Source organism: Pagrus major, chromosome 16 (genome assembly GCF_040436345.1).
Source record: "Pagrus major chromosome 16, Pma_NU_1.0".
Classification (NCBI taxonomy): Eukaryota; Metazoa; Chordata; class Actinopteri; order Spariformes; family Sparidae; genus Pagrus; species Pagrus major.
In genome coordinates, this window is record NC_133230.1 from 396,642 (window position 1) to 419,913 (window position 23,272).

General features: G+C 49.8%; 2 protein-coding genes and 1 non-coding gene across 3 annotated transcripts in view; 2 read left to right on the forward strand and 1 right to left on the reverse strand.

Annotated features, from left to right (window-relative positions):
- The first annotated feature begins 322 nt into the window (after window positions 1-322).
- arid4a (AT-rich interactive domain 4A) lies at window positions 323-21,531 on the forward strand. The gene is given in 26 exon segments (XM_073484323.1): window positions 323-429; window positions 1,434-1,484; window positions 3,354-3,464; window positions 3,925-3,990; window positions 4,082-4,172; window positions 5,936-6,015; window positions 6,111-6,208; window positions 7,249-7,381; window positions 7,656-7,735; window positions 7,828-7,904; window positions 8,058-8,242; window positions 8,368-8,440; window positions 9,386-9,480; window positions 11,423-11,520; window positions 11,766-12,003; window positions 12,637-12,878; window positions 12,990-13,151; window positions 13,235-13,316; window positions 16,040-16,259; window positions 16,353-16,415; window positions 16,491-18,058; window positions 18,060-18,372; window positions 18,616-18,720; window positions 19,146-19,298; window positions 19,479-19,625; window positions 20,013-21,531. Coding segments are annotated over 25 exon segments (4,590 nt in total). The 5' UTR covers window positions 323-429; window positions 1,434-1,478; the 3' UTR covers window positions 20,117-21,531.
- On the forward strand, window positions 4,543-4,628 carry LOC141011307 (small nucleolar RNA SNORD53/SNORD92). Its single transcript, XR_012180278.1, has one exon. It is a non-coding gene; the product is annotated as a small nucleolar RNA SNORD53/SNORD92 (small nucleolar RNA).
- A 1,096-nt stretch (window positions 21,532-22,627) lies between the features above and the next one.
- Window positions 22,628-23,272, reverse strand: part of timm9 (translocase of inner mitochondrial membrane 9 homolog) — a 1,730-nt gene continuing 1,085 nt past the window's right edge. The window contains exon 4 of the mRNA XM_073483673.1: window positions 22,628-22,991. Within this exon, the coding sequence (XP_073339774.1) occupies window positions 22,857-22,991 (135 nt within the window). The 3' untranslated portion in view covers window positions 22,628-22,856. The remainder of the gene's footprint in view (window positions 22,992-23,272) is intronic.

Below are 23,272 nucleotides of genomic sequence, written 5' to 3' on the forward strand. Positions count from 1 at the left end.
ATTTTTGAATGGGGTTTGGTGCGCAGCTCTCCAGCACGTATCGGGGGCAGGGCTTCCTACATTGTCGGTACAGACAAGGAAGCCCGCTCAGCCAATAGCGACGCGCCGCTGCTGGGAACAAAACGCGCGAGACCAATTGCGATCTCCACTGGCGGGTTTTTCTCTTCAACTCGCCTCTGATTGGACAATTATTCAGTAGATGCCGTCATTTCCCTCGTGGCGCCGCGTTCGTATCAACCAATAGCGGCGCCAGATGAGGTTTGTCCAATTACAATCGAGGAATCGCTCGACCAACCGGATTACTTCGTGGCGACCACCACTGTCACCGCAGCCAATCGCGTGTCGGGAAACAGAGCTCGGGGCTCAACAGCTTGTTGTTCGTGTATCGCTTTGCAGCCCGAGCGAGAGGGAAGCAGCCGCGGTGTGAATGTGAGTATTAAATGTTCCGTTCTGTTCCGAACCCAGATAGAACTAGAAACGGGTCCAGTGAGCGGCCGGTGGCGGTCAGAGAGCCGGCTGGATGTCACCGGAGCGGCCGGGAGGCTTCCAGCGCTCCGCCGCTGTAACGAGCCTGCTGTGAATTGAATGGCAGCGGCAGTCGGCTTGTTTTTGCAGTGAAGAAATGTGAAGCTTCTGCGCCTTTGTGGAGCAGACACACATATTAAATAAATAAATCACAACACTTTCTGCTCGTCGAGTGTCACACGGTGTCGGTCCGTCGCGACAAACTTAGTTTAGCATCGAGCCGGGAGCTAATGTTGACGCTGCTCGAGGCGCTGCTGTTACCGACGGTTTAAATCGCCATATGATCACAAACTAGCTAGTTGAGTCGCTCGTTAGCCAACAGGCTAAATTTAGCTCCGGACCGGAGGGTGAACCGCCGCTCGGCTCCCCGCTCTCCCCGCGGCAAACAGCCGCTGTGTGGTTTATGTGAGTGTCGGGACTCGGTGGTGTTTTAACCGGGGCCCTCCCCCGGCTGCGGGTCGCTAGCAGACGGTTCGGGGGAGGTAAAGTTAGCCGAGCTAGCAGAGCTGACATGGCGAGCTGTGATGGCGACGTGACTCAGTGGAGCTGGGAGCGGAGCGGGAAGGACGCTCCTCTCCGGCCGCGCTCTCCGGCCGCTCGGTGTCTCCTCACCGACCCGCTGATATTTAACCTCCGGCCCGCTGGACCCGCGGCTCCGGGTTCACACCAAGTAAACGTCGCTAGCTAAGTTAGTGGAGCTGTTTGTGCCACATATTTGATGTGATCCGGGCAGGAGGGAGGGGGCTGCACCGAGCCAGGGAAGAATGCCGAGCTAACACAAGTGAGAGGCTAGTTGGTTAGCTTAGCATCATTTTACAAGCTCAGGACAGTTTGACACTCTGTCCCTGTCTGTCCTCTGCTGTGTGTCCAACTTTAATCACGAGTCTCTTCCTGTTTGTGTGTTTCAGTGAGCTGAAATCCTTCGAGCTGGACTCCCTCAAATAACCGGAGACATGAAGGTGAGTTTGACCTGCGACACAAACTGAAGACATGTCCTCAGTCCGGCTGCAAACTGGGCTCTGACGGTCCGGACCGTGTCTGTCCGGTTCAGACTGTCTCTGTCCAGTTTCAGTGTCACCACAGATGAGACACTGCAGCGGGATCAGTCTGTTAATGTGTGACTAACAGTAAGAGAGAGGAGACTCGTGTCTGTGATTTAAACACATTAATACTCAGATAACACAACACACTCACAGCCAGAACCCTCCAAAATAAAAGTCCCTGCGTCCTGAATCTGTTCATGTTGTTTACTGTCTCACTGAATTCATCCTAACATAAGAAATAGATTCCTCCTTGTTTTCTCACTAAAACTGAGACTACTGACTGTTTCAAAGATTTAATTGTATTTTTAAAAATATTGAAAGTTTCCTGTTGCTGTAACTGAAATGACACCATGGTACTAAAGGTTCCTTCAGTCCGACCTGACCTGTAGTTTGTTCTGAGGGACCGGGCGAGCTCTCTGTAACTCTGAGGTGTGTTTACATCCAGTTCGCTCATTAAAACATGTGAAGACTTGAACAGAGTTTTTTCACTGCAAACTTTCCTCTCATTTTAATGACATGACACAGATAACGCTAACTGCTAACAAACAAAGCTGCACGTCTGTGTGGAGATCCAGTTTAACAACGTAAAGCAACATTATATAAGAGTTGGGGGGGGGGGGGGGGGGCTCTACGCTCGGCTGCTTCTTGTGTTTAGATGGAAGAACGTGAGCAAAGATCACGGAGGTAAATGTATCTGTTGATTTTGACTGTAGATCAGCATCACATACTGTTTTACATGAAGTCTCAGTGAGAAAACATGAATCGTGTGTAGAAATCAAACATTTTGATGCATCAGTAATGTTTCATAATTATAGTTTAGCCCTCTGAGTCAGAGTCAAATCAAGAGCTTCTTAGACCAAAGTAATAATTAGTATAATTTGTTGCTGAACAGTATTAGTTATGATCAGAAGTAGCGTGTTGAAGACTTTGCTGACACAGACAAACATCAAGCACACACAACAACAGGAGAGATAACAGTCAGCTGATATTGTTTACCAGTCCAACAACAACGTGTCCGATTCTGCGTCTGTCCGCAGCCTTTATTTGTCCACTAAAAGCCAGTCTCAGATCATCTCTGGTCTCTTGTTCGGTCACTCTCTCTTTAACTCTTCTCAGCCTCCTCTTCGGTCTCTTCACCTCCGTCATGATGTCTGTAGAGTCCAAACCGCTCCGAGCCTGAAGCCTCCTCCACCCGTCGCTCCAACGCTCCTGTGCTATCAGCCAGAACTCCGACGCTTCCCTGGTGCTCGGAGCTCCCAGTCCAGTCTGGGCAGAGTCAGCTAACTGCAGGGCTAACTGGGCTAACAAGCTAACAGCAGCTGCAGTTAGTGGGTTACTTAAAGCGAATTAAAGTGTCCATCAGGAAACTGTAAATCGGTTCAGAACCAGGAAACCTTTTCTTTCTAAATCTGGTGGTGGTTTGTAGAGCTGTAAGGATTGTCCCCTCTCGCCCACCATACAAGACATTCGGTGTGAGCATCAAGCTGTCAGTCAAAGTAAAATAGTTCTATTATGTTGTTTTAGTACAAAACAAACTACTGCTGGTTAGAGGAGCAGAAGCATGAGGTCACCAGAGACACCAGGAGGCTAATGTTAGCAGCTAACTGCTTCAAATGACTAACGGGATACAGACGGAGGCTAACGCGTAGCTTCAATCAATCTGATTCACATTTGAAATCCACAGCTGCTCTCCTGTGTGCCGCAGTGCATGCTGGGACTGTTTGTGTGTGTGTGCGTGTGTGTGTGTGTGTGTGTGTTCTGATGTTGTTGGTGTGTGTGTTGCAGGCAGCAGACGAGCCTGCCTACCTGACAGTGGGGACGGATGTCAGCGCCAAGTACAGAGGAGCCTTCTGTGAGGCCAAGATCAAGACTGTGAAACGCCTCGTCAAGGTCAAGGTAAGACTGCAGGAAGTCCAGCTCCAGCTGTAGACGGGAAGTCCAGCTCCAGCTGTGGACGGGAAGTCCAGCTCCAGCTGTGGACGGGAAGTCCAGCTCCAGCTGTGGACGGGAAGTCCAGCTCCAGCTGTGGACGGGAACATGCAGGGCTACATTTTCATTGTGACCTCTGGCTGCTTTATGCCCACACAGTGTGAAGACACATCATCAGTGTGTCCTCTTCTCAGATAAAGTGTCCTTTGAGTCCATGTTGACTCTGTCCTCGATCCCAGTGAGGAGAGGACAAACTGTCCAGGCTGAACTTGTTTAACCATCAGAGACAGTTTGTCCTCAAAGTCAGATGTTGTTGTTGTTGAGGACAGAAAGAAGAGTTGGGATTGTAGTTTTTGTGTGAACTGTTCCTTTAAGAAGAGTCTCTGTCTGATCTAACCCTCTAACCTTCGTCTCTCTGTGTCTCCAGGTGACTCTGAAAGGTGAGAGTACGTCCCAGGTGGTGCAGGACGACCAGGTCAAAGGACCACTCAGGGTAAGAAGAAGATGATGATGAGCTCACTGTCGCCATGGAAACAGAGGAAACTGTCTCATAAAGTAAAATCTTGTCCCTGTGCGTCCTTCAGGTGGGCTCCACTGTGGAGGTGAAGACTAACGAGGGTTTATCCAGCGAGGCCGTCATCAGTAAGCTGACAGACGCCAGCCTCTACACTGTGGGTGAGTCCTGACCCAGACAGGAACTCTGAGCCTTTAGTGAAGGAGAAATGGGGGGGACCTCTCTACGGGACGGACAGACAGGAAGTAGATGTCAGATCAACACAGTAAAACAACAGTTTGGACAGTCAGGACGGTGAAATGATAGATTGTAAACATGTCTGAAGAATGTGGATCAAAGAGGACGCAGAGCAGCTTCAGGTGTCACCAAACACACCTGAGTCCCATGTTCTCCTGTCACCATGGAGACTGAAGTGATCCTCGGCTCAGAGAGAAGGGTCAGAGGTCACAGGGTGAGGTGCAGGTACAACATGTTGAATCTGTTCACAGATCAGATCTGTAGTTCTGAGGAGACGCTCTGATTGGCTGTCAGGAGGAGTGATGATGCTGAGAAAAGGTTTCGCTCAGTGAGCTGATGATGTCATGTGATGTCACATCTTCTCTTGGCTGTCTGACCAATCCTGAGCCGGTACAGGTGGTTATCATTCACCTTTGTCTGCCCCTGTTGTTTCCTGCAGGAGGGGACAGGAAGTAGTGTGGGTCGTAAACAAACTGCAGGAGCTAGTGTGGCTAACAGGCTAACAGGCTAACGGCAGCAGTCCTCAGATTCTTTAATTATTCAGTGTTTGATTAAACTTTTAGCCTCATTAAGCTTCTTCTGCTGCTTCTTCTGCTTCTTCTTCTTCTGCTTCTGCTTCTTCTTCTGCGTCTTCTTCTGCTTCTTCTTCTTCTTCTGCTTCTTCTGCTTCTGCTTCTTCTTCTGCTGCTTCTTCTGCTTCTTCTGCTGCTTCTTCTTCTGCTTCTTCTGCTTCTGCTTCTTCTGCTTCTTCTTCTGCTGCTTCTTCTGCTTCTTCTTCTTCTGCTGCTTCTGCTTCTGCTTCTTCTGCTTCTTCTTCTGCTGCTTCTTCTGCTTCTTCTTCTGCTTCTGCTTCTTCTTCTGCTTCTGCTTCTTCTTCTGCTTCTGCTTCTTCTTCTTCTGCTGCTTCTTCTGCTTCTTCTGCTTCTGCTTCTTCTTCTGCTTCTTCTGCTTCTGCTTCTTCTGCTTCTTCTGCTTCTTCTTCTGCTTCTTCTGCTTCTGCTTCTTCTTCTTCTGCTTCTTCTTCTTCTTCTTCTGCTTCTGTTTCTTCTGCTGCTTCTTCTTCTGCTTCTGCTTCTTCTTCTGCGTCTTCTTCTGCTTCTTCTTCTGCTTCTGTTTCTTCTGCTGCTTCTTCTTCTTCTGCTTCTTCTTCTGCTTCTGCTTCTGCTTCTTCTGCTTCTTCTTCTGCTGCTTCTTCTGCTTCTTCTTCTGCTTCTGCTTCTTCTTCTGCTTCTGCTTCTTCTTCTGCTTCTGCTTCTTCTTCTTCTGCTGCTTCTTCTGCTTCTTCTGCTTCTGCTTCTTCTTCTGCTTCTTCTGCTTCTGCTTCTTCTGCTTCTTCTGCTTCTTCTTCTGCTTCTTCTGCTTCTGCTTCTTCTTCTTCTGCTTCTTCTTCTTCTTCTTCTGCTTCTGTTTCTTCTGCTGCTTCTTCTTCTGCTTCTGCTTCTTCTTCTGCGTCTTCTTCTGCTTCTTCTTCTGCTTCTGTTTCTTCTGCTGCTTCTTCTTCTTCTGCTTCTTCTTCTGCTTCTGCGTCTTCTTCTTCTGCTTCTTCTGCTGCTTCTTCTGCTTCTTCTTCTGCTGCTTCTTCTGCTTCTGCTTCTTCTGCTGCTTCTTCTGCTTCTTCTTCTGCTTCTTCTGCTTCTTCTGCTGCTGAAAAACAAGTTCACAACAACTGTGTGTGTGTGTGTTTTAGTGTTTGATGACGGAGATGAGAAGACTCTCCGTCGAACGTCCCTGTGCCTGAAGGGAGAGAGACATTTTGCAGAGAGTGAGGTAAGTCTCACACAGAGGGACTACTTCTCAGGCAGGTATCCTTCCACCAGAGCAGCTCATGAACTCGCATCTCTGTAATCCTTCTCTGCTCTCAGACTTTGGACCAGCTGCCGCTGACGAACCCAGAACATTTCGGGACTCCCGTCATCGGCAAGAAGTCGAACCGTGGTGGGCGGCGTTCGTCCCAGGCTGTGTGAGTCTGCTGCTCTTTAACTGCCTGTACAGTCACGTTACAGCAGAGTTAACCTGTTTACATCACATGACTCTTCTTATATCATCAGCACACTCTGATCACACAGCTGATCACACAGCTGATCACACAGCTGCTGCAGTCAGCTACAACTTCAGCTTCACTCAGTAAAGATTCAGGAATAAAAAGTGGATTCATAATGAAACAAATGTTGTTGAAGTCAAACTGTAGCTGCTGTTTGTCATTGAAACCAGTGACACAGTGCAGGATTATAGTGTTGGAGCTTATTCTATCATCCCAGAACCAGAACCGGCTCCCTGACTTCAGGTTGTACTCATAAAATTTCTTCAAGGTTGGCAGGTCTGCACTGATGTAGGAGGGATGTCAGAGGGAGGCAGAGATCATCTGAGAGGGATAAAAAACTCACCTAGTATTTTTTTAAGCTGACATCTCGAGCACATGTTGGATTTTGCATCGAGAATCACCGACAGCTGAATCTTAGTCCAATCAAATTGTGAAGCCAGTGAAGATTGACAGCTGTGGTGTTGGGAAGTGACCGCACACGACTCACAACAACCAAAGCAAATCTACACACATCAGTTTATTCTCCCTAAAGCAAGCTGATGTAGCTGCGATGTTATTAATAATTATTACCATAATTAAATAGGCAACAGACAGTTTTCTGTGAGAAATGTTGACGTCACGATGTAAAGAATACACAATCCTAACAGTCACCTGGTGATGGATCAATAAAGTCACCTGTTGTTGTTGTTGTTTGTGACTGTGAGGAAAACAAGCGATCCACGAGGAAACGCTTTTCTGATCATGTTTGACACTGCTACTGTATACTGACTCCCCCCGCCTGTCTCTCCCCGTCTGTCTCTCCCCGCCTGTCTCTCCCCGTCTGTCTCTCCCCGTCTGTCTCTCCCCGTCTGTCTCTCCCCGCCTGTCTCTCCCCGCCTGTCTCTCCCCGCCTGTCTCCCCCTGTCCAACCCCCCCCCCGTCTGTCTCCCCCCGTCTGTCTCCCCCTGTCTGTCTCTCAGGGCCGATGAGGAGAACGAGTCTTCGTCCAGTGACGATGAGGAGGAGGACCGGAGGAGGCTGAACGATGAGCTGCTGGGTAAAGTGTGCAGCATTGAGAACGAGGAGGAGCCCAGCAGCTGGTACCTGGCTCTGGTGAGAGAACATGTCGTCACTCTACAGTCACAACAACAACAACAAAGTTTGATTATTTTTATATTCACCAGCTGTTTCTACAGGAAATGTAACGTAAACAGATATCTGATTGATTATCAATATGTTTATCTGTGTTGGACACATGAAATAAAAGATGGATGATGAAGAAGAACTTCGTCATCCATCTTCTGATCATGTTTTCTAAACGGACTGTTCTGCGGTTCTAAAGAGAACCATGCTGGTGGATGGTTGTGACGAGGTGTGTGTTGTTCAGGTGGTGTCTCCGAGCTGTAACGACGAGCTGCTGGTGAAGAAGGATCAGTGTCTGGTCCGAGCCTTCAACGACTCCAAGTTGTGAGTTCACTCTGCTTTGATTATTGATCGTTGATCAGAAGCTGATCAGCTGTGTGTCATCACCTCACTTCCTGTTTCCTGTCGTCCTGCAGCTACACGGTGGCGAGGAGACACGTGCATGTCGTCGGCTCTGTCGGCATCGCCAAGTCAGAGTTCAGCTCCAGGAGAGGTGAGGACCACGACTCCCATAATGCACCAGGGCACTCTGAGTCGCCTGACGGACGATGACTCTTCTTCTGCTGCTGCTTCTTCTGCTGCTTCTTCTGCTGCTTCTTCCTCTTCCTCTTCCTCATCCTCATCCTTCTTCCTCCACATCATGCAGGTTTTGAAGCAGCCCAGATGTTCCTGAGCAGCAGGGAAGTTCCAGATGTGTGGAAGATGGACATGAGTCAGATCCTGGACTCGTCCTCCAGTGACGATGAGGATGATGATGAAGAGGAGAAGGAGAGTGATGAGGAGGAGGATGACGAGGAGGAGAAGAAGAAGAAGAAACACATAAAGGAGGAGGTGAGTGTTGATGTGACAGCAGGTGTGACTGATGCTGCTGGAGGGGTCAGATACTTACACGTGTGTGTGTGTGTGTGTGTGTGTGTGTGTGTGTGTGTGTGTGTGTGTGTGTGTGTGTGTCTCAGCCTGATGAAGAGCCTGATCCAGAGGAGAGAGATCACTTCCTGCAGCAGCTCTACAAGTTCATGGAGGACCGAGGTGAGACGCCCTGCTTCACTTCCTGTTCACACACACACACTGTGTGTAAATATATATATATCAGGGGTAAAGTGATTATCTGGGCTGATATTCAGTGTATTTCTGATTATCGGTATCAGTTTGACTCTGATGCACAACACAATTAACAGCCTGTCAACACTGAATACTCAGTGGGGTTAGGGGGAGCGAGGACCAATCATCTGCTCCTGAGAGCAGCCGTCAGGACGGTTGGATGAATTCGGATGCTCTCGCACAGTTGAAGCAGAGCCGATTCCTTTTTTCTCGCTGCGCAAAGTAGCAAACAGAGCATCTGACAACGTCATGGCAACACGACGATGGACAGAAAATATGGAGGCCAGGTTGTTTGAGCTGTTGCATCAGCACGCGTCCCTCTGACGTTTCCTCCTCCGATCACCACGATATGAACGAGAGAAACGCTAGCAGGAGATAGACGCCTCTTTTTCGTGGAGGGTTCGGCACACACGATTGCACAGATTATCAAGGCGGCACGCTTCTACCTTCTTAGCATTGTTGCTAATACCTGCCTCGAAGCTTTCAAACTAATCTTTATTGACAGTTGTGAAGACAGCCAGGATGGTCGGCCGACGGCCGTTTTTACATGTATAGTGTGAGCACGTTAATCGTGAGCTCGTACAGTATGAGTTTGAATTAACCACATTTCTAAAAAGGTTCAGTGTTTGCAGCTATACATTCAGTAGAAGACGTCACATCAGTGTCATTAGACAGGAAGTGTAGAGCGAGGACAGACTGTCACCTGGTTAATCCATCGTGGACGGCATCGCTGTCTCAGATGGAGAAAAAAATCAAAGTAAAAATGCTAAAATGGGTCACAGAGTATATCTAGTGTATGTGAGGGAAACACTCAGTGTAAAGGGATGTTTAAATTAATAAATCAAACGCTGTCTCTGTGTGTTTCTCCATCAGGGACTCCCATCAACAAGCCTCCAGTGTTGGGTTATAAGGACCTGAACCTGTTCAAGCTCTTCAGACTGGTCTACCACCTGGGAGGCTGCCACAAGGTGAGACCTGCCTGTAAAGTGTGACATCACTGTGGATCATCTCTGAAACATGATCTCGGTGCTTTCATGTCGAGCAGCTGAAGGATTTTGTTGTTGTCACCATATTTGGTTGTGCTGTGTGATGTAGCTGGTGGATAGCATCTGGTTACCATGGAGACCGCTTAAACCTGAATGTTTGAGCTAGGCTTTACACGATCAGGATTTTTGGGGCCGATCACCGATTAGTGAGTTTAAATAAACCAATCACCGATCCGATCACGTGAGGGAGCCATATGTGTATTTAAATAACTTGTTAATTTACTGTATATACTTATGTACTGTTTACTGAGTATCAACAAAAGTATTCTCAAGCATTTTTGCCAATGTTTAACAATCTTTGCCATGCCCCAAACTGACAGAGATGCAAGGGTAAAACATTAATGACCTCTAGAGGGCATTCAAGGACTGGCCAGACATAAGTTCAAAGTTCAGTCAGGTCAAACCAAAATAACTTGAGACAGAAATAATGGGCGCAACAACTTACTGCGTGGATCAAAGTGTGCCAGCAAACGTTGAAATGCGGGGTTCTCCACAATATTACATGGCAGGTCGGCCAGCAGGATAAACTCCGTAAGTTTCCTTGCCTTCTCACTGTCACGGCTATACGGACAGGTACTGTCTAAAGTAGTTTGCTTTAGCATCCGTTTCGGTGTTTCTTTTTCTTTTTCCACGCTCAGTTTCTTGAATCCAGGTGCCTGATTAAATTTGTCGAGTTGGGGCAGTTGGCTCCCCCACGAGGTACTCTAGTGTTGCACGGATTGCGGGTGGCTTGGGTTGTGTCTGCAGACCTGCCAACATGTACGCATTTTTCGTACTCGGCACGCATTTTGACCCTTAAGTACGCTTGTACGAATCGCTGCTCTCCAGGTACGCATTTGTTGCATCTCGCAGTTCGCCGGTTTCAGTTTCTATGCAAGTTCAATCTATGAAGTTGATTCTGCCGCTGAGCCACGACAATCTGCGTGTAAGTGGAGTGAAAAGCTTTTGGCCAATCAGAGCGCTACAATTTAACACCCTCGCCCACCTGCCCCTCCGAGCCAAATGCTTCGCATGCCAGATAACCGATCCCTCTTCGCCCGCTTGCTGTCACTGCTAATCGCCTGCATATAGTTCTCAGCCAATGTATTATGTATTATTGGCGGTGGGCTGTCGGGGGGGGTCTGTGTCTGTCTCGTTTGCTTTGGGGGGGTCCCGCACCGCCGGCGTATTTGTTTGAATCCGACAGCTAATGATTCAAGATTCAAATAACTTTGTCCGTCACATCGTGACAGGGCTCAAAAGTAGCTGTCGGGTTCGGGCAGGCGTGTCGGTGGTGTGGAGCTTCTTCGGAGTGGGTGGGACGGGTGGGACACAGGCCGTCTGCAATCTATGCAACGGGAGCATCTGCGGGGAGTTTCAGCACGACAATGACGTCATTGATCGGATCGGCGAATTAAGACATTACAGCCGATCTCACAAATTGCATAAAATGCAAAATATCGTCCGATCCGATCAGTCCGGCGGAAAGCCTAGTTTGAGCTGCACTGTGTAAAAAGATGGATGTGATCAGTTTGTTCCCACATTTATTGGTCAGAGTGTAAATTTCCTCTGAGCTCATTGAAAATCAGATTTTTAAGAGGCGGGGTCTACATGCATGATTTGTGACATCACAAATAGTTTGGAGCCAATCCTGGTCCAGCATTCAGTAAACTGTGCTGTGGAAACAGAGAATGGACTTTACAGTGAAGGAGGAGACGTCCGGTGTTAACGAGGGAGAAGGAACGGGAGACATTTTAAGGATTTCAGTGTGAAAATGATACTTTTGTTCTGCAGAAACCAGGTGAGACACACACGTGTAACCTGATCTGTGTGTGTGTGTGTGTGTGTGTGTGTGTGTGTGTGTGTGTGTGTGTGTGTGTTGTAGATTGAGTCTGGGACTGTGTGGAAGCAGGTCTACATGGATCTGGGGATCCCCGTCCTGAACTCTGCTGCATCCTACAACGTAAAGACGGCCTACAGGAAGTAAGAGAACACACCTGTGTGACATCAGCACACCCTCACCTGCTGTGGTCTTCTGTGTTTGTCATGTGGTCACTAGATTCAACACGAGGACGTCTCGTTTATCAAACATCACCTACTTTTCTTTATTCTCATTAATCAATGATAAATAATCATCTGCGTTGATCTGACAAGCCTCTGACCTCTTCTGTGACATCATCACTTCCCATCAGCCCCTGGTTTGTTGACCGTGTCCTCTGTGTTATCAGGTACCTATACGGGTTCGAGGAGTACTGCCGCTCCGCCTCCATCACCTTCAGGACCATCCATCACAACAACCCTCGCCCTCCCACCGCTCTGACCAATCAGAAGCAGACGGGGCCGGAGCTGAAAGAGCCCTCCACGCCACCCCTGAAGGTGGGACCTGTGGATGACAAGATGGAGGAGGCGGAGTCGGACAGTGAGAGCGAGAAGGAGGAGGTGAAGGAGAGACAGTTGTCCCCGAGGGTGAGACACAAACTTTATTCAACTATATCACCAGACTCCATTAACAAATCCTCTGATTTTAAGAGTTGTTGAGTTAAAACAAACTTTATAACGTAGTGAAACTCTGTCTCTGACAGATTCTGAATCATTGTCTCCTTCTTGTAAATTCAGCATTAAATGAAAACAGTAAGTTGTGTGTTTCCTTGTAGAAAGTGTCAGTTTGTGGCAGCATGGCTGCACCAGCCTGTCTGCTTCTGTGTCTAAAGTGCTAAAGTCTGACCTGCCAACATTTAGCAGCTGTTTGAACACACTGTTTACACTGATTTCACCATTTACACTCAATTTATGAGAGAAGAAACATTTTATTGATCTAAACATGTCACATTTTACAGATACACTAAACAGTAACCAGTATAGGCGACTTCTTTGTCCCCAGACTCCCTTAACAAATGTGTCAGTTTAGTGAGTTGTTGAGTTGGAGACACTTTATAAACTGTGTGAAACTCTGTCTCTGACTGATTCTGACTTATTTGTTCCTTCTTGTGAATTCAGCAAATGTTCTACATGAACTTCTTTCTGTCTTTGTGTGGAAAAACTCTGTCACAGGTTAACGTCAGCTGTGATCAGGTCTAAGTCTCAATATGTCTGTTTTAGGGGAGGAGGAGGTGTGTGGGGAGTCAGGTGAAGATGGAGAGAGAGTCGCCCTCCAGACCAGACAAGAGAGGAGGAGGAGGAGGAGGAGGAGGAGGAGGAGGAGAAGATATCATTGAGGAGCACAGGGAGATAAGGAGACGCAGCAACAGAAGAATGGACGACTCGGAGAAAGGCTCTGAGGAAGAGGAGGATGACGAGGATGATGAAGATGAGGAGGAGGTGGAGAGGAGGCGAGGAGACAGGTGAGACTGATCACTTTGATGTTTGTATGAAAAAATACATTGAGTCTGGTTTGAATAGTGAGTTCCTGCTTTAACACACTGTGTGTGTGTGTGTGTGTGTGTGTGTGTCAGGAGTGAGGATGAGGAGGATGAGGACTCTCTGACGGGGACGAAGGTCAGGGTGAAGTACGGCAGAGGAAAGACTCAGAAGATCTACGAGGCTCACATCAAAAAGACTGACGTGGATAACGGAGAACAGTTCTACCTGGTTCATTACTACGGCTGGAACGTCAGGTCAGTGACGCCGTCTGAAGGTTAGAGCATGATGTCATGATGGAGGCGGAGCCTGTCCTGACTCAGGTGTGTCTGATCCATAGGTACGATGAGTGGGTGAAGGCTGACAGGATCATCTGGCCCGTGGAGAAAGGAACCAAGAAGAGGCAGAGGAAGAAGGTGAAGGTGAGCTCGCTGACGGTCGTGTGAATTGCGTGTGACGGTCGTGTTGTGACAGCCAGGCTGTCCACGCCCTCCTGCCCGCCCCCTCGTGCGCTGTGCGGCGCCGATTCGCTCTGACATTAATGGCGCCAGTTTTTTAAATCTCCGCCTCTGCCGCTGTGCTGGTGTTTGACAGAGAGTGGTATGCTGTCGGTGTCGGAGCTCCTATGCTCAGTAGTTAACAGTGAGCCGTAAATCCTCACCGCATTATCTGGCGATAGCGATCCGAACGGACCCCTCCTCCACCGTCAACACCCGCATCATCTGCTGTCTCCTGGAACCCCACATCTCCTCCCGGAGCGGATCCCCCCCGACAGATACACAGACAGACAGACGTCGTGTGAAGTGCGTGTGGCCGTCATGTGGCGGTTATGTGAATTGCGTGTGACGGTTGTGTGAATTGCGTGTGACGGTTGTGTGAATTGCGTGTGACGGTCATGTGGCGGTTGTGTGAATTACGTGTGAATTGCGTGTGGTGGTCGTGTGAATTGCGTGTGACGGTCATGTGGCGGTTGTGTGAATTGCGTGTGACAGGCGTGTGACGGTCATGTGGCGGTTGTGTGAATTGCGTGTGACCGTCATGTGGCGGTTGTGTGAATTGCGTGTGAATTGCGTGTGGCGGTCGTGTGAATTGCGTGTGACGGTTGTGTGAATTGCGTGTGACCGTCATGTGGCGGTTGTGTGAATTGCGTGTGAATTGCGTGTGGCGGTCGTGTGAATTGCGTGTGACGGTTGTGTGAATTGCGTGTGACCGTCATGTGGCGGTTGTGTGAATTGCGTGTGACGGTTGTGTGAATTGCGTGTGACCGTCATGTGGCGGTTGTGTGAATTGCGTGTGACGGTTGTGTGAATTGCGTGTGACCGTCATGTGGCGGTTGTGTGAATTGCGTGTGGCGGTTGTGTGAATTGCGTGTGACCGTCATGTGGCGGTTGTGTGAATTGCGTGTGGCGGTTGTGTGAATTGCGTGTGACAGGCGTGTGGCGGTTGTGTGAATTACGTGTGAATTGCGTGTGACGGTCATGTGGCGGTTGTGTGAATTGCGTGTGACGGTTGTGTGAATTGCGTGTGACCGTCATGTGGCGGTTGTGTGAATTACGTGTGAATTGCGTGTGGCGGTCGTGTGAATTGCGTGTGACGGTCATGTGATGGGCGTGTGACGGCGTGTGAATTGCGTGTGATGTGCGTGTGACGGTCATGTGATGGGCGTGTGACGGTGTGTGAATTGCGTGTGACGGGCGTGTGACCGTCATGTGGCGGTTGTGTGAATTGCGTGTGACAGGCGTGTGACTTGCGTGTGACAGGCGTGTGACTGTCATGTGACGGTTGTGTGAATTGCGTGTGATGTGCGTGTGACAGTCATGTGATGGGCGTGTGACGGCGTGTGAATGGCGTGTGACGGGCATGTGACAGGCGTGTGACCGTCATGTGGCGGTTGTGTGAATTGCGTGTGACGGGCGTGTGACCGTCATGTGACGATTGTGTGAATTTTGTGTGACGGTCATGTGGCGGTTGTGTGAATTGCGTGTGACGGTTGTGTGAATTGCGTGTGACGGTCATGTGATGGGCGTGTGACGGCGTGTGAATTGCGTGTGATGTGCGTGTGACGGTCATGTGATGGGCGTGTGACGGCGTGTGAATTGCGTGTGACGGGCGTGTGACCATCATGTGACGATTGTGTGAATTTTGTGTGACGGTCATGTGGCGGTTGTGTGAATTGCGTGTGACGGTTGTGTGAATTGCGTGTGACGGTCATGTGATGGGCGTGTGACGGCGTGTGAATTGCGTGTGATGGGCGTGTGACGGCGTGTGAATTGCGTGTGACGGGCGTGTGACCGTCATGTGGCGGTTGTGTGAATTGCGTGTGACGGGCGTGTGACTGTCATGTGACGGTTGTGTGAATTGCGTGTGATGTGCGTGTGACGGTCATGTGATGGGCGTGTGACGGCGTGTGACGGGCATGTGACAGGCGTGTGACCGTCATGTGGCGGTTGTGTGAATTGCGTGTGACGGGCGTGTGACCGTCATGTGACGATTGTGTGAATTTTGTGTGACGGTCATGTGGCGGTTGTGTGAATTGCGTGTGACGGTCATGTGACGGTTGTGTGAATTGCGTGTGACGGTCATGTGGCGGTTGTGTGAATTGCGTGTGACGGTCATGTGACGGTTGTGTGAATTGCGTGTGACGGTCATGTGGCGGTTGTGTGAATTGCGTGTGACGGTCATGTGATGGTCATGTGATGGTCGTGTGAAGTGCGTGTGGCCGTCATGTGGCGGTTATGTGAATTACGTGTGAATTGCGTGTGGCGGTCATGTGATGGTCGTGTGAATTGTGTGTGACGGTCATGTGGCGGTTGTGTGAATTGCGTGTGACGGTTATGTGAATTGTGTGTGACCGTCATGTGGCCGTCATGTGGCGGTTGTGTGAATTGCGTGTGACGGGCGTGTGAATTGCGTGTGACGGGCGTGTGATGGTGACTTGCTCCAGGCCTCCAGTGATGATGCTGAGAAAGGTTCGCATGCGGCTGTCTGATGAGAGCTTGACAAGCTTCACTGACCAATCAGCTGCAGGGGCCAGGGGTGGGCGGGGTTAGTTTGACTGTTGTCATCAGCTACTTCTTCTCTTTCTGCTCCTCCTTCTTCTTCAACTGTTGTGAACTCGTGTCCTCACTGTCTCCGTCTGTCTCAGCAGAACAAAGAGAAGGACGAGTCGGAGAAGGAGAGGGACAAAGACGAGGAGAAGACGCCGTCGATGGCGGTGAAACCTACGGGAGCGAAGCGTGGTCGTCCTCAGATCAGGACCATGCCCATCGGCTCAGCAGGACGCAGCGTCTCCAAAACACCCAGCAATGAGGGACGCTCAAACGGCAGGAGGACGGAGACGCCGTCCAGCATGGCCAATGGAGACAGTAAGAAGCACTGAGCGCGCTCAGCAGATCAGTCAGCTGATTCTCAAACAGGATGTTTTTATTTATGACATGTGACTCCTCCCCTCTCTGCAGACACTCCTCGCAGGAGAACCAGGAGGACGTCGGGCATGTACGACTCAGACCGAGCGTCCAACGGTGAGAACACATCCACTTCCTGTTTATATTCCCTGTCATTGGTCAGTTTACTAACAATCCTCTGTGTCCCAGCAGAGGAGTCTGGGAGCTCATCAGAGGACAGCGAATCAGAAGACCCGTCTGACAAGAAGCCGTCACCATGGCGAGGGAGGAGTGAAGCCCCGCCCTGCCAGGGGGAGGATGAGGAGGAGGTGAAGCAGCAGCAGGAGGAGGACGAGGAGGAGGAGGAGGAGGAGGAGGAGGGGGAGGAGGAGGCGATTGAGGCTGCTGATGTCACAAAAACCCCCAACGACAACGCTGTCGACACAACAACAGCATCACAGCTGCCCACCGCCTCCGCGCCGCCCTGTCCCAGCATGCCTCAGGAAAAAGCTGACAAAGTCCTGAGCCAATCAGAGAAGAAGGAGGCTGAGCAGGGGGAGGAGCCTGCAGGGGAGGCCGCCATGCTGCCAGTTCAGCTGGAGAAGGAGAACAAGATGTCTCCAGAGCGAGTGACGAAGACGTCTACTGGACAGGAAGTGCTGAGAAGGACGTCCCCCAGCAGGACGTCTCCTCAGCCCGACAAGACCAACAAGATGTCTCCCGCCGCCACTGCAGACAAACACAAGATGTCTCCCGGCGCCACTGCAGACAAACACAAGATGTCTCCCGCCGCCGCTGCAGACAAAAACAAGATGTCTCCCACTGCTGCCGCCACAGACAAACACAAGATGTCTCCCACTGCTGCCGCCGCCACTGCAGACAAACACAAGATGTCTCCCACTGCCGCCGCCGCAGACAAACACAAGATGTCTCCCACTGCCGCCGCCGCAGACAAACACAAGATGTCTCCCACTGCCGCCGCCGCAGACAAACACAAGATGTCTCCTGAGAAGCCTGTGTCGTCACCTCAGCCCGCCCCCACAGACGAGGACAGGTCCACTCCTCTGACCTCCCCCAGGGTCAAAGGTCGCAGATCTATCCTCAGGGAGGCGGGCTCTGAGACTCCTCCCAGAATCCTCCTCTGCAGTCCCGCACCTGCCTCCAGCCCCTCCCACATGGCAACGCTGTCGTCTCCTCCTCGCGGCGTCCTAAAGAGGCAGGACGAACCCATGGTGGTCCTCCACTGCCTCCCCAGCCAGCGAATCCCCCCTGATTCTCCCGCTGACTCGGATACCGACTCCGCCACCGAGGAGGAGGAGGATGAGGAGGAGGAGGAGGCGGGGTTACCTGAGGAGAGGAGCAGCTCGGCGCTAAAACGTAAAGCGGCGGAGCAGCGAGCAGCAGATAAGAAGCTCCGCCCCGACAGGAAGGAGGAGGCCGCTGCCCTCAAAACGCCACCCGCTCCTCCCAAGATGGCCGCTGAAGTGTCACCTGTCTGCAGGGCGGAGTCAGAGAGGAGGAGAGAGGGAGTGATGAAGGCAGAGGAGTGGCCCCGCCCAGCTGAGGAGACACGAGGTGAGGTGTCAGAGGAGCGTCTAACGGGTGTAGCCTCCAAGGAGCCAGAGGTGCATGCTGGGACCACTCCCATAACTGTGGAGGCCCCGGGCCCCGCCCCCCCTGAGGAGGCGGAGCCACAGATCGGCCCTGAGGCACTCGTCTGCCACGAGGTGGACCTGGACGACCCAGATGACAAGGAGAAGCCCTCCCCCTCCACCTCCCCCGGAGCACCTCCTCCTCATGATGAGGGAGCAACAACCAGCCCCGCCCCCGCTGCCTAACCTCCTCCACGCCTCCCTCCCCTCCCCCCACCTCCCCCAGCCTCAGGTCAGGCCCTTTCTGCCCACCGCCGCTCCAAGCTCCGCCCCTTGCCCTGAGGAGCTCCACCCAGCCAGGAGCGCCGCCGAGGAGGAGAGAGGAGCAGCGAGGGGGGAGCAGGAGGGAGACTCCAGCCCCGGGTTTGACGGCAGCGCCTCCTCCTCCACCTCCACCTCCACCTCCACCTCCCTGCTGTCACTGCAGGACAACAAGGACAGAGGTGAGAACAGAGTCAGGGTCACTTAAATCAGCTGAAAAATGAATGGAGTTTGGTGTAACTCAGATATGACAGTTTGTGTTAAGATCAGAGTTGTGCAGCCAATCAGGAGGCAGGATCTTAATGTCACATAACTCCTCCTTTTGCCTGTGAGAGTCGTGTGTGTGTGTGTGTGTGTGTGTGTGTGTGTGTGTGTGTGTGTGTTACCTGATTGGTCAGTAACCTGTGTGACCTTTGACCCCTCAGGTCAGAAGAGGGTGATGGACTGTAACTCGAGTCCGACGGCCAAGAAACAGAAACGCAACCAGAAACGACCGCACACACCTGGGAAGGTGGAGAAGAACGGAGCAGGTGAGTGTGATGTCACTGACAGGTCGGTCACTGCTGATAGGCCGAGTTCACCACTTTACATGTCCACTTACACCCAACCACGTCACATGGTCTTCATCAGCTGTCTTCACACTGTCCATGCTGAAGCTAACTTCTTATTTCAAGTGATTTGACTTTTGTCTTTTTAAATCCTCTGTCCTCCTCCTCTGTCCTCCTCCCTCTGTCCTCCTCCTCTGTCCTCCTCCTCTGTCCTCCTCCCTCTGTCCTCCTCTCCTCCTCCTCTGTCCTCCTCCTCTGTCCTCCTCCTTCTGTCCTCCTCCCTGTCCTCCTCTCCTCCTCCTCTGTCCCCTGTCCTCCCTCTGTCCTCCCCCTGTCCTCCTCCCTCTGTCCTCCTCCTCTGTCCTCCCCCTGTCCTCCTCCCTCTGTCCTCCTCCTCTGTCCTCCAGGTCACAGCAGTGACAGTGAGGATGCGTCTCGAGTGTCCTCGGTGTCTCAGAAGTCTCAGAAGTCTCGTTGTCCCGCTCTGTCGTCTCCGTCCTCTCACAAAGACAAACACAACTTCTCCCCTCAGAGGACGTACAAGTGGACCTTCCAGCTCGGTGAGACACCTCGTCTTCATCTCCACACAGTCACACTGTCTTGTGCTAGAGCACAGTTCTAACCTGCTCCTCCTCTTCCTCCTCCTCTTCCTCCTCCCTCTTCCTCCTCCTCTTTCTCCTCCTCTTGTTCCTCCTCCTCTTCCTCTTGTTCCTCCTCCTCCTCCTCCTCCTCCTCCTCAGACGAGCTGGACAGTATGTCGAGCACAGAGAGGATCTCCTTCCTGCAGGAGAAGCTGCAGGAGATCAGGAAGTACTACATGACCCTGAAGTCGGAGGTGGCGTCCATCGACAGACGCAGGAAGAGACTAAAAAAGAAGGAGAGAGAAGGTAGGAGACGCTCGGCATGCTGGGAAAACACACGGGCCACCAGAGGTTAGATAATTAGAATGTAAACAGAGCACTGACAGTATGAAGGTAATCTATTACATCCATGAGTACACTGCAGACAGAAACAGGTGTGTACAGAGAACAGCTGTACCTGTTGATGACATCACAACACGTTAATGAGCTTATATTGGTTCTGTCGTCTCATTGGTTCACAAACAGCAGCTGCATGTTGGTGTTAGCATGTTAGCATCGATCAGATTCATGACAGTGGATGCTCACCTGAGATCACTGACAGAAGAGTCTGATCAGGTGTTGATCAGGTGTTGATCAGGTGTTGATCAGGTGTTGATCAGGTATTGATCAGTGATGGTGTCGTTGTCTCCTCAGTGTCCAACACGACGGCGTCCACCTCGTCGGGCTCCTCGGACACCGCCATGAGTCCGTCCTCGGCCTCGCCCACTCAGAACACCGTAGCCGTCGAGTGCAGGTGATGACACGCCCACTCCCGCATCATCACCTCCTTCTGCTCAGCCCCGTCCCCTCCCAGCCACAGACTCCGCCCACTCAGTCAGCTCTGAGGGCATGATGGGAAAAAAAACAAAAAACGTCCCTCCATGTCAGCGTGAGTTCGACTGACGCAGTGGCTGACGGGAGGGGACGCCACCACCTGACCTTAGCCCCGCCCCTTCACCTATGGACTGACTTCCTGTTTGAGGAGAGACCGAAAAATCAGCCGTCTGTTCAGCCGCCACAGAGCACGTCCTCATTTCCTTATGTCCTTGTTTCCTCCCTCCTTCCTCCGGTGCGTCTGCTGGTGTCAGAGTCATGTGACGGGTTGTGTTCGGGGTCAGAGGTCACAGGTTCAGTGAATTTCCTTTTATGGTCGACAGGAAGTAGATTCCTGCAGCAGCACAGCTCATTATGCAAATATTTTTTTTCTTTTTTGTTAACTGAAATTTTTTTAAGAAAAACAGAGAAGATAAAAAAGTTTCCTGCTGTGAACGTTTTCTACAGAATCAGAGCTTTTATTTTGGTAACAACAGGAAAAACATTCAAAAAGTGTGATGTCACAGCAGAGAAGAAGAAATATTTGTTTAAATGGATTTTTTGTTATTTTGTGTAAAATAATTAAAATGAAGCTTATTTATTCAGTTAAAATCCTGTGTGTGTGTGTGTGTGTGTGTGTGTGTGTGTGTGTGCGCGATCGTTTCTGCCAGATGAATAAAGTGAAGTGATGAAAATTAAAAACTGATGTTGAGTTAAAATAATCGACTTTCACTCAATTAGAATTTTGAAATTAATTTTTTTCTACTTTTTATTTGTTTAAATGATTTAAACACACCGGTGTCGGGTCGACCCGGTGTCATTGTGACTCGAGTGAATTCTGATTTTAAGAATCATTTCTTGTTTGTGATTTAAATGTATTCAGAATATTAATCTCAGATTTTAATCTCGTGAGTTTATTATTTTCATCCGTCTTCACATGAAATCATTTTTCTTCTGGCTGATTTGATCTTCTGTATGTTGGGTTCTGACCCGGCTCCTGGAGGACCTCCCTGCTTCTTCTTCTGTGGTTTCCTGTGTGGCTGACAGACGGCTGCTTTCATCCCGTCTTTGTTTTGTACATAACGTTCTGAGTAAAGAAGAAAACGGCTCCATGTATTTGAGAACTACATTTTACACGCCTGTAAAGAATGATTTATAATATTTTCTAAGAGAAGACCGTTTGTACCGTTGTATTATGAACTCCTCAGTTGTTTTATTTTTTCTTTCTATGTGGTGTTTTGCTAGCGGCGGTTTGAGAGCGACGACTGTACATAGAAACACACACTTCCTCCTGACAGCAGAAAGAAGCCATGTTGGACAATAAACAGCTCTCTGTTTCTAATAAAGTTTTTAAATACGACTCCACGACTCCTCCTCAGCGCCTGAACGCACCTCAGAGACCAGCGCTGCGTTCAGGGACTTCCTTACCGTGTACAGTCACGTTTAAAGGAACATTTAGTGAACAGTCAGCTGTGAGCTCAATGAGGCTACACACAGCAGCTGTTAGCTTAGCATAAAGACTGGAAACAGGGAAACTGTTAGCTGACTCACGTCACTGCTCCAGTGAAGTCACATGAAACAAACGATCACGTGAGGTTGAACTGTTCCTTTAAACGTCTGATGTTTGATTTTACAGATCTGTGATGTCATCAGTTTCTCCACCTGTGAGCTGAATATTGATTATTACTGAAGCTCAATCGATCAGCTGGTCACGAGTCGGGCGGCTGCAGACTGATGACGTCACGATTGATTTATAGTTTAGTTTATAAAATGTCTCAAAGTAACGAGATACTAAATCAAAGTTACTGAACAGAAAGTTCTGGTTCGATTCTTTCAGATTTATTCTCAGTATGTGATTTTAATTTTTTCATTCAGAATATTAATCTCAGATTTTAATCTCATGAGTTTATTATTTTCATCCTTCTTCACATGAAATCGTTTTTCTTCTGTATGTTGGGTTCTGACCCGGCTCCTGGAGGACCTCCCTGCTTCTTCTGTGGTTTCCTGTGTGGCTGACAGACATAATGTTCTTCAGTGAATTATTTTTCTTTTGTCCAAAACTCAAAAACTCAATTTACTGTCGGAGACGACGAAGAAAAGCAACAAATCATCAGAATAAAGAAGCTGAAACCAGACGAGTCGACAGTTTTACATGAACGTTAATTTTCTTTTAATGGATTAATTGATGAAACTAAACAAACAGCTGATCTTTAACAGTTTAACAACTCTGGTTGCTTTAAAACGTCTCGCGTCTCGTTTTCCGCTCACTGAACGACGATCTGATAACTTGGTTTAATAAGCAATGTGAAATGAAAACTTGAGTTGCTGACGAGGAGCAGCGGTGATCATCCTGTCAGCACAGAACAGCTCTGATATTCAGTGAAACTGCAGGTCCGTCTTATTAAAGTCAAACTTCTGATCGGTTCTCCGAGCCGTTAATCAATAAACAGTTCATGTCAAATAAAAACTTTATTTCAACATCAACATGAAACACATTTAAAGGACAATTACACAGTTTTATACACGAGTGAAAGACGTCAGTGACTCTGATCCCCCAGCGTCATCAGTCTGTATTGATCCAACATGGTGGACCTGCTGGACTGGGATCAGCCTGCTGGACTGGGATCAGCCTGCTGGACTGGGATCAGCCTGCTGGGTCCTGGTTTCAGTCCAGTTCAGTCCGGCTCAGTGAGGCTGTCCAAGCAGTCCAGCTTTAGCAGCCAGAGCCTCGTTCTGCTGGATGTGATACTCCTGGAAACGCATCGAGATCCGTTGAGTCATCTTCAGATACTTCTGGAGGCACGACTCAGAGCAGCTCGACTGAAACAAAGCAGACGATCAGTTATTGATTGATCAGTATTGATGTTGGTGATCAACAGGAATCATTAGTTATGAAAGATGTGATTCTCTTATTAAAGTTAAAGGAAGTCATGTGACCGACATCAGCCGACTCGTCGATCTGACGCACATCAATACAGCTGCGGTCCAGCAGGCTCAGGATTGGTCAGACAGCCGAGAGAAGTTGTGACATCACATGACATCATCAGCTCACTGAGCGAAACCTTTTCTCAGCATCGTAGCGCCTCCTGACAGCCAATCAG